Source organism: Galeopterus variegatus, unplaced genomic scaffold, assembly GCF_000696425.1.
Source record: "Galeopterus variegatus unplaced genomic scaffold, G_variegatus-3.0.2 Scaffold2683, whole genome shotgun sequence".
In the NCBI taxonomy this organism is placed as follows: domain Eukaryota; kingdom Metazoa; phylum Chordata; class Mammalia; order Dermoptera; family Cynocephalidae; genus Galeopterus; species Galeopterus variegatus.
Genome location: NW_007728794.1, coordinates 112,736 through 123,732, shown reverse-complemented (window position 1 = coordinate 123,732; position 10,997 = coordinate 112,736). Strand labels below are relative to the sequence as shown.

Genomic DNA, 10,997 nt, shown 5'->3' with positions numbered 1-10,997 from the left:
CCTCTTCACGCGCCCCGCCCCCGCCCGCCAGCCAGCCAGCCAGCCAGCCAGCCAGCCGTCTCCCATCCCGTCCAGTCCCGCCCCGCCCCGCCCCGCCCCGCCCGGCGCGAGCAATCGCCGGGGCCGACCGGCTGCCTGCGCGAAGTGAGGCGTGGCTTCGGGAGGGGGACGCCGGGGAGCGGACCAGGAGCTGACAGCGTACTCCCTGCCTCGGGCGCGACCTGCGGGCAGTACCCGGAACTGCGGAGTCCACGCTCGCTCCCTTAGCCTGGCGGCGGACGTGGCTGGCTCGGTTAATTCGCCGAGTTCCACTTTTAAAACACATTTCCCAGGGGAGTGAGAGTCCATCTGGCCACTTACGGCCTGGGCTGAGGATTCCACGGAAGTTATAGCCCTGGATCAGACGACTCCCCTCTTTTTCAAGGGTCCTGTCTGAAAATTATTGAGTAGGAACCCAAGAGGTAATTAAGAGGCCTCAAAAATCCCACCTCATTCCATCCACAAGGGAAACCCATGAGTTTGTAATTCATTTACTACTTGAAAACTGTTCTGACATGTGTAGTAGCTGTGCACTACTTGTGCACCATTCTGAACACTTCATTGGAGAAGTTTTAAGTATCTATATAGCATGAACTGGATGAGGGGAGGGGGCAGCGGCTGTAGTGGGTTAAGAAATCTTGATTCTCCTTTGATCTTAGAATAGGATTTTTAGGTAATGAATGAATGAACCAAAAGGTTTTTGAATAGGGGACAAAAGTCCACAGGTAAGATTGGCAAAAGCCATCTAATCAATTCTAATCACTGTTTGGGGATGGAATTGTGTACTTTTGACTGTTTTAGGTTGCTGGTTTGATTCCGGCTTGAATGACTATTGACTAACCTACTGATTGTTCTTGAGATATGTTAAGGAAACTGCTTGAATACTGTTTAAATATGCTAAGGAAATTGCTGTAGGAAGTATGTGGAAAAGAAAATGTTTTCTAAGGACAAGCTGTTTGTTGGTGAATTAACCTAGCTTTTTACAACTTACATTCTGGAATGTCACATTGTTAACTTACTGCTGTTACTAGCTTTACACTGCCTGATTGAATCAACTGATTTTTCTTGTGAAACTTCCTTGTCTTATCAATAAAAAGAAAGGCTGATTTCCGATCTCCTGAGTGCGCCACGGGGCCGGCCCTTAGTGAATTCTTTCTCTTTTCTCCGTCTCGGTTACACAGAGGAAAGTGTAACAAACGGGGATACTGCGGAAGTGAATATTGTTCTCACCTATCAGCAACAAATAGTTTTCAGATCAGGGTCCATATTACTTGCTTCCTTCTCTGTAAAATGAGGCAGTTGGACAAAGGTCCCTTAAAGTTACTGTGATGCTATGGATCAATATCTGGATGATAACCTACAAATATAGTACAAGCTAAAGAAATCCTGAAGATTTCAAAATAAGTATTATGGGTTATTTTATGTCCCTTTGCTCTCACCCCCTAATCTCCATAAACATTCTTCAAGATTTTACTCAGAGCTTCTCTTTTTGGTTCCCTCAGATGAAGCACCACTTCAACTTTCACCTGTGTGTTGCCTAAAGTTGCTTTTACTCCTTCAGCTGGTTTCCTTCCTTATCTAGTCCTCTCATTAGTTATTTCACTTCTCCCCAAGGGATCCACCACTGTTTTAAGGTCATCATCTCAGACAGTCTATTTCTGTGTCATTCTCTTTGTAATCTGCAGCATTCCATCGGGGTATGTTCTCTGAACACTCAGGGAAGGCCCATCAACTCAGTGAAAACCTCAGTCCAAGTCAAGGAAGGGTGCCTTGCAATACATCTCTCTACTTTCACCTTGTCCAATCTGTTTCCTTTATTCAGCTAAGACTCCTATCACTTTCTTCCTTCTCCATAGACTGTTATCACCCCTACTCCCAACCATCTCATAGCCTAAAATGTTAATTTGCCTACTTCTTTCTGGATAGACCTCAAGGGATCAATGCAATCCAAGTGGAATAAAAGGAGGAAAGAGGTAGAGACAGAGATGGAGCTCAACTAATTGATGGCCTCAGTTTACTGAGACCACAAGCCCTTGTAAAGAGATCAAGTCTTTTAATGTCATGGGCCATGTCTGACATAGAACTGGAATCTCTAAATGTTCAACATTAACTACTTAAAGCAAGCAAAAAATAACCCAGAAATTTCTAAAAATATAAAAGTCTGCTTGTCATTGAAACTCCAGCAGATGGCAGCCACCTCTGTTCACCGCTACCACGCTTGAAGGATATAGGAGCCAACTTTCTGAAACTGGTAAAGGAAAGGAGGAAATGATGTGGACAGAGGACCAAAAACCCCCTTTTCTCATCTGCAGAAATAGATCCAGAGCAAAAAATTTCATTGGCTATTTATTATGCTGTATTCTTTGAGGGTCTTTAGCCATAATTAGTCAAAAATCTAATAAAGATAAGGTGCCTGCAGAGAAGTGAAACTAGAGAAAGAAAAGGTTTGGATGCAAGTAAAACTCTTACAAGGATCCAAGCTGAAGCTTTCCAGCATCCTGAAAGAATCTTAGGACTCAAGGATCAAGCACATCATGAAATAGCACACCTAATACATTACAACACAGTGACTAATAATAAAATTATATTTTATCATATTGGAGGAAGAAAAATAGTGGAGACGTCACACACATTAAAAATCCATGATGCCGGCCAGCCCGGTGGTGGCGCTCCCGCCGAGGGTTCGGATCCCACATACAGACCGGCTGCTCACTGGCTGAGCAAGGTGCGGGAGCAACACCGAGGGTTGCGATCCCGTTGCCGGTCCCAGTCCAGTACGGGCGCGACACTGAGGGTTGCAATCCGTTGCCGGTCACGAAAAAAGACAAAAAGGAAAAAAAAAAAAAAAAATCCATGATGCCAAGCTCCTGAGGAGTAAAAATTTCCCAGCTAAGAGGGATGTTCCCCTCGGTTTGTTTTATCAGTATGAATAAAAAGTATCTGCCCCTTCACCAGCAAGTCCTCTACTAAGAAAGAACCAAACCAAGTCTAGCAGAGCAATGAATTCAAGTGTGAAGGGCAGAAGCTTTCAAACACACTGTTTTCTGTCGTTCATCTCCATCTCTGTGGTGACATGGCCACTGCCCAGGGAACTTGTGGCATGGATCCAGGGTGAAACAGCTGCAGATGTGTCTATGAACACTGTGTGGTAACAGTGGCTCAGAGCCTCCAGACTCATAGCTCCGCATGGTGGGCTTCTGCCTTCAACAATTCACTGGGCTTCATGAAAATGCCTTCCATGGCTTTCCAATAGTTGTTCTGACTTGGCTGGGCCATCCCATGCACTTCTTTTTGTCCACTGATGGGCCGACCATATTGTTCACCTGTGACAGATAGCAGCACCTCTGTAGAAGAATGTTTGAACCGGACCTCACCATCTCTCACCCAGTAGGGCCCATTACAGAGCACTGTCCAGTCATCCAGATAATCACCTTCACCTTCCTCACCAAAAGCACTCACTTCCTATAAAACACAGAAGGTGATATTATTAGCACAGCTGACATATAGGCTTGAAAAGGGGAGTGAGGCAATAATAAAAAAAATAAGGCTATCCAAAAGTGAAAAATGAAAGGCTTCCCAGTATTTAAAAAAATAAATAAACTGTAGGAAAAAAACAAAAAACACAAAGGGCACATAAGAGGAAAAAAATTAGCCGCCATAAGATTATTGTCCACTTATTTTGCAATTAATATTTTATTTATGTATTTCTTTATTTATTTATTTTTAAGTTGACCGGTAAGGGCATCTTAACCCCTGACTTGGTGTCGTCAGCACCATGCTCTCCCAAAGTGAGCAAACCGGCCATCCCTATATGGGTTCCGAACCCGTGGCCTTGGTGCTATCAGCACCACACTCTCCCAAGTGAGCCACAGGCCGGCCCCACAATTAAAATTTTAATATTTTGCCTTATATTTTCTATTATAGTCTTAAAATACTCTATAGCTCTTGTTATTTTTGATTTTAAATATTCCTTCTTCGTTCCCTTAACTAGATTGCAAGGAACCTGTTGCGCAAGTTGGAAAGTGGATGGGCTCTGGAGTCAAGCAGACTTTGAATCTCAGCTCAATCCCTTCCTGTATAACTCCTTTGAGCCTTCATTTTCTCCTCTATAAAATGATGACAATATCACCTTATAGAGCAACTGTAAGAATTAAATGAGATAGTAAACATTAATTGAGCAAAACATAGCAGGTTCTCTGAATTCCACACTTATCTAAATTTCATTCTCCTTAAGATTACTATTCAGTTTCTTTCTATACAACAGCAATCGAAAAATCACCAATTACTTCAGATATCTAGAATTTACATACACACTAATAACTAATGACTAGTGTAATAACTAATGTAATTTTAGATGATTAAAAAGCAGTCATTTGGAAATGGAGTCTGTAAGACTAAAGGCAAAAGGAACTGCACATAAACACAGTACTCTATATGATAAAGTTATTTCCCATGGGTTACCAGTTAAGAATTTTGATACTGCTATACTCATATACTGGAATTGAACAAGTAGGTAAATAGATGGTGGATGGTGCCAATCAGGTATCTCACTGTTGGAGCAGGAATTTACAAATAAGCACAGAGAGGAGTCTAGAATGATCTAGATGTAGAGTTCGAGACATCAGTAAGAATTTATATTTAATTTAATGTAAATACAGATGGTTACACATACTTTTATAAATATTTATAGATATGTGTAAATATATGGTTTAGTATACACACATACATTTCTTTGCTCTGTCAGATGAGAGGACCTAAAAGAAACAACACCCCACTAGCAACCAGTGCACATAGGGTCGAGATGTTGGTTCTAAAACCATTCTCCAACAAAAGGAAGCAAGTTTCCTTGGAGAAATTACCAATTCTAGGACTGGGGCAAGAAATAAATAAGATGAGCATGGAGCATCTTTTAGTGCCAGAAAGTAAGGAAGTACTTTAAAACACACACACCATGGGATTCTGTCAAATGGACACAAGAGCCAACTGAAAGAACTCCCAACAGTCAAAAATGGAACAATTTGAGCAATAAAGACAGCGGTAATGGATAACCTCAAAGTTATCATTTATACTCAAAGTATAAAAAAAAAAATCCATGAGTTCATAATAATATAAATGACTGAACACATGAATTAGAGAGAAGGGACAAATCCTCCATAAAGAAAAATCCCCCCAGATTATGTAGATGCTCCACCTAAGGTAGGGAGGAGTATCCTCACTCCTGAAGCACTTACTGTGCATAGTGACTTCCTTCCAAAAGTACAGTGTGGAAAGGGGAAAAATGAAAAGAGGAACTTGACAGGAAAATCCCAACAAACTACTTACTTCAGCCAGGTAATCAAGATCAATACAGAAAGTCATAAATTACGTAGATAGTATGTGCCCTTGATATGATGTCATGAAAGTGGCAGTTTACCTCTGTGATCTTCCTCCCAAAACCCTTTATAAACCCAGTCTAATCATGAGAAAAACATCAGACAAATTCCAATAGAAAGGTATTCTACAATATACCTGACCAGCATTCTTCTAAACTGTCAAGGTCATCAAAAACAAAAAAAGTCTGAAAAACTGTCACAGCTAAGAGGAGCTGAATTAAGACCTGACAACTAAATGTGATGTTGTATCCTGGAACAGTAAAAGGACATTAGGTAAAAACTAAGGAAATGAGAATAAACTATGGACTTTAGTTGTTAATACTGTATCGATATGGCTTCATTAACTATAGCAAATTTATCCTCCTAATGTAAGATGTTAATAGGGAAAACTATAGAGTGGGGAGTGAAAGGGAAGGAATCATTAAAGGGTCCACATGCCTTGAAAGTTCAAGGTTTAAAAAAATGATACAATAACTAATTCACTTCCCTACTGTGGTTGTTTAGCACCATTAAAAAAAATAATAATTTTCATTGTAAGTTTAGAAAACATTGGGTTTCTTTATTGAAGGATTTATCAGAACTTATGCTATACTAATGTATACTTATTCTGTCTATCCTCCCCATTTCTTGATTTGATCTAGATGTAAAGTCTCCATTTTGACCAGAAATAATTTTCTTCACATTTACGAGACAGAGCCACTTTTCCAGGTCTTCACAAAAGAGAACGTTTATACCTAGAAAAGAAAGGGTTAAAAACCAAGAGATCAAACAACAACTCAACTGAGTAATGCAAGGCAGCAATGATCCACTGGATGCCTCCTCACCTGGTTTCCAGAAAGAGGTGAGGTGAAGTGGTGACTATGGAGGTTTCGCCCAGTGTTGACATGTGTCAGCCGGATGGGCTGACCACATTTGATGGGGGTTCCCCTCTCACATACTGTGGCAGTCTTTCCCCGTATCCTCCAGTAACTGTTGCTGTCATCCACAGAGGTTACACCTGTCACTGACTGCTGGCCACTACCTGCAGTCAAAAAAAGAAAGGCAAGTGAGCTGACCCCTCTTTTTTCTATGGCCAATAATGTACCAGAGTGATGGGGAGGAAATGCTATGCTTGGTAATATTTTTTCTGCTACAACACTAAAATATTTATCAAAAATACTAAATGTGTTCATATAGTATTAGTTACTATATGATAAACTATACTTAAGGGTGTGCCATATCAAAAAATTCCAAGTGTGGGGCCGGCCCGGTGGCGCACTGCTACAGTGCGCCGCTTGGGAAGCGTGGTGGCGCTCCCGCGGAGGGTTCAGATCCCACATACAGACCGGCCGCTCACTGGCTGAGCGAGGTGTGGGAGCAACACCGAGGGTTGCGATCCCGTTGCCGGTCCCGGTCCGGTACGGGCGCGACACTGAGGGTTGCGATCCGTTGCCGGTCACGAAAAAAGACAAAAAGGGAAAAAAAAAAATTCCAAGTGTACGGGCCGGCCCGGTGGCGCACTCGGTAGAGTGCGGCGCTTGGGAGCGCAGTGGCGCTCCCGCCGAGGGTTCGGATCCCATATAGAGACCAGTTCGCTCACTGGTTGAGCGCGGTGCGGGCACGACACTGAGGGTTGCGATCCCGTTGCCGGCTGCGGTAAGGGCGCGACACCGAGGGTTGCGATCCTGTTACCGGTCACGAAAAAAAAGAGAAAAAGGGAAAAAAAAAGAAAAATTCTAAGTGTTTGCATCAAAGGGCACTAGACACATAAATATATGTGGATTTTTAGAAGCACACGCAGTGTTTACCTACATATATTAGCCTAGATAGACCCTAGCATATGTCAGGTGTCTGATCACATAATTTTAACATGTAATAGTATTCAATGTTTACTATGTATTACAATAAAAATTTTTATATTTGACAATTAAAATGAGACCACTTTATGCTGTCAACTTTAATCCAAGCATCCATTAATCTTTCAAACTCCTGGGAGTGGTTTATCAACGTACTATAAAAGTGCAGAATTATTGGGTCATCTAAATTTGGTTAATCCTGCTTCAAGTGGTGCGATTCTACAGGTTAAGAGATACTGGATTAAATATGTAGCTAAAGGCTTTAAAAAAAAAGGATAATATAGATACAATAATTGATAGATAACTAATGTGTATTGAGCACTTACTTACTAGGTATCAGGCACTGACCCAAGTCCTTTGCTTGAATATTCTTATTTGATATATACATATATTCTTGGAGGTAGGTGTTATTATTAACATCATCCTCATTTTACACTGGATTGTAAGAAAGGCTGAGTAGTATGCCCAAGGTCACACAGCTCTAAGAAACAAGAATGAGCTTGAACCTAGGCAGCCTGACTCTAAAACTAAATCTCTTAAGCACTCCACCACACCGCATCCCACAAAGTCATCTTTATTCCTCCAGTTTTATTTTTTTCAAGTTCCTCCAGACAGGCTACTCTCTCATAAACTCCAGGGATACTCTCTTCCCTAATCATCACTGACTACCCAATTCTTTGAAGGCACTCCAGGGGGGCCGGCTGGTTAGCTGAGTTGGTTAGAGTGCTGCATTCTTACACCAATGTCAAGGGTTTGGATCCCCATACTGGCTAGCTGCAAAAACAAAAACAAAAACACACCTTCACTAACTATGAAGGCACCCCATATTTCTCAGATACTTTCCTCAAATATCGTCACCTGTTCCTTCTAGCTTTCCCTTCAGTTCCATGGCCCTGCCTGACCACAGCCTTTAGATGATACTTCCCTTTTACCAAGTGATTTGTTATGCCCCGTACCAGTTATCTGGGAGAATGTAGCAAATTATCAGCTCCTCATTACTGGCTTCTTCCAATCAGCCCATGACTTTGTTACATCTTTAAAAAAAAAAAAAAAACAAGGAAAGGGCCAGCCCGTGGCTCACTTGGGAGAGTATGATGCTGATAACACCAAGGCCAAGGGTTCAGAACCCTATATAAGGATGGCCGGTTAGCTCACTTGGGAGAGCGTGGTGCTGACAACACCAAGTCAAGGGTTAAGATCCCCTTACCGGTCATTTTAAAAATAAATAAATAAGTAATTTTAAAATTCTTTTAAAAAGGGGAAAGAAAGCAAACCAACTCTCCATTTGTACTTCTGGTTACTGCCTTATGGCTCTCTCAGTCCTCACAGCCATGCTTCAGTAAATCACGGTCTTCATTTCATCTCCTACTTTTTCTCTTTCTATTCAACTCTCCACTTCCTCCCTCCCATCTTTATACCTTGGAATTACCCATAGTTCTATACCTGGCCCTCATCTATTTCTTTTTTTGGCGGCTGGCAGGTATGGGGATCCATCCAAACCCTTGAACCTTGGTATTATCAGCACCACACTCTCCCAAGTGAGCCACAGGCCAGCACCCTCTCAATCTGTTTCTATCAATAGTTCTTTAACACTTGTTGGACAAAAGCATTTGTATTTTCAACAAGTTTCTCAAGTGATTAAAATTGACACCAAATTGAGAACCACAGTTCATCCTAGACAATTTCATCTACTCCCATCATATCTTCAACCACTACCTATACAACAATTTAACTCTGTATCTCAGGCTCAGTAGATCCCTTTTCTGAGCTCCAGACTGAACCTGGTTCTGACATTTGGCTGCCCATGAGAACCATCCATAGAGCTTTTTTTTTTTTTTTTTAATTTTCTTAAATTTTTTTTCTTATTTTTTTTTCTGTAGAGCTTTTTAAACCTACAGATTCCTACTGCCAGGTCTCTCTCCACATCCACTCTAATTCAGTAAACCTGAAGTAGGACACCAGATCAAATTAAATAGTAGTAAACCTGACACATAGTAGGTGTTCACTGAATGGCTGCTAGGTTTTTTTGTTTGTTTTGTTTTTGTTTTCAAAAGATGACCTGTAAGGGGATCTTAACCCTTGACTTGGTGTTGTCAGCACCACGCTCACCCAATAAGCCAACCGGCCATTCCTATATGGGATCTGAACCCACGGCCTTGGTGTTATCAGCACCGTACTCTCCCGAGTGAGCCACGAGTGAGCCACAGGCCGGACAATGCTAGGTTTTTTAAGACATCTCAATGATTACAACTCAGTTCCTCGCCTACTCTAACTGGTCAGACCAGTTTTGGGGATCCCGAACTACATCTGAAAGAATGCCTTCTCTCTTAACAAACGGCATCATCAGTTATCCAAGACAAAAATCTACTGGTTATCTTAGATGCCTCTCACATCTCACTACCTGAACTTCTTTTTTTTTTTTTTTTGTCTGTTTCTATTCTTTTGTAACTGGCTTGATTAACTACTGCGTCTCCTGTATATAGAACAATGCTAGGCACATAGTAGTAGTTAATCTATGTTGAATGAATGAACCCACAGATAATTGATTACTAAGCATTTTAATTTCATATGATAGAAAGTAGTTTCCTCTGCAATTCTTGTCACTGCTTTAGTTTAAGTTCTTCATAGGAAGGAGGTTAAGGTGCTGGTAACACCAAGGTCAAGGGTTTGGCTCCCCTTACCGACCAGCCGCCAAAATAAAAATAAGAAGATTAAGGTTTGAGTAAAAAAAGGGGCAAGATAGGAGTTGAAGAGCAAGTGTAGAATGCAAAAGAGCTAGAAGACAGAGGGTTGTAGTCAGAGTGACCTCTCGGAATTTAAGACTTCAGAGACACAGCATTTACTGTAATTTTCTACATGTCTGTCTCTTCCGTACTCAGCAGTGCCAGCCCGAAGCGGCTAAAAGCAGGCTTTGAATCAGATTTGGATCAAACCCCGTCTCTGTCACTCACTAGCTTTGAGCAGCAATTTAATTTCTGAGCCTGTTTCCTCATCTGTAAAATGAGGATAACAATAGTATCCACCTCACAGCAATGTTAAAAGTCTAAAACAGTCCATATATAACGTGGCCGGCTCGTAACTCACCAAATAGAAGCTGGTATTAACGATTAAAACGCCTTAGAATAACTCAGTTCTCCGACTCTTCGCCTCTAGACCTCAGGAACCTCCTCAGGGCACCCCTAACCTTCCCAGACCACACCCCTCAGATTTTCTGTAGGCCCCACCCACTCCAGAGCCTACCAAGCTTCCCCAGCCCACCCGAACCCGGTCTCCCGCAGTACCTGACCCATAGCGCACGTCGTGTGAGTGCAGTCGAACGTTGTGGCGCGTATTGAGTAGCTTCACCACAGACCCGCAGGTAACGACAGCCAGACTGGACGCTCCCACAGCGTTCCACAAACCCGCGAACAACAGTAGCTGTACCACAGCCATCCTAGCTGGATCTCAGAGCTCCTATCTTAGAAGAAAACTCGGCCCCTCCCCGGAACCGGAAGCTGAAGGCGGAAGCACAGAAAGGAGGAAGTGAAGAAGCCCTAATCTGATCTTTATGGTTCCTTTGGCTAGAGCGGCCTGAGGAGCCCGTTGGGCCTGGTTGCTTCCGATCTCCTCTCTCTGTTCTGAAGGCTCTTGACAGCTGCCTTACTGAACTGCTTCTGCCGGCTTTCGCATGCCTCCGGACGAAAACCTTGAGAACCGGGTGGGAAAAGAGAGGAAGAAATGGCCCACCCACTCCCAGTGACAGGGAGCCGGA

At 42.4% G+C, this 10,997-nt stretch overlaps 1 protein-coding gene across 1 annotated transcript; it reads right to left on the bottom strand.

The window, feature by feature from the left end:
• Nucleotides 1-2,828: 2,828 nt before the first annotated feature.
• SDF2 (stromal cell-derived factor 2) lies at nucleotides 2,829-10,985 on the bottom strand. The gene is made up of 3 exons (XM_008582635.1): nucleotides 10,528-10,985; nucleotides 6,236-6,432; nucleotides 2,829-3,501 (listed from the first exon to the last, which is right to left on the bottom strand). The coding sequence occupies exons 1-3, from the start codon at nucleotides 10,676-10,678 to the stop codon at nucleotides 3,214-3,216; spliced, it is 636 nt and encodes a 211-aa protein (XP_008580857.1). The 5' UTR covers nucleotides 10,679-10,985; the 3' UTR covers nucleotides 2,829-3,213.
• Nucleotides 10,986-10,997: the final 12 nt, after the last annotated feature.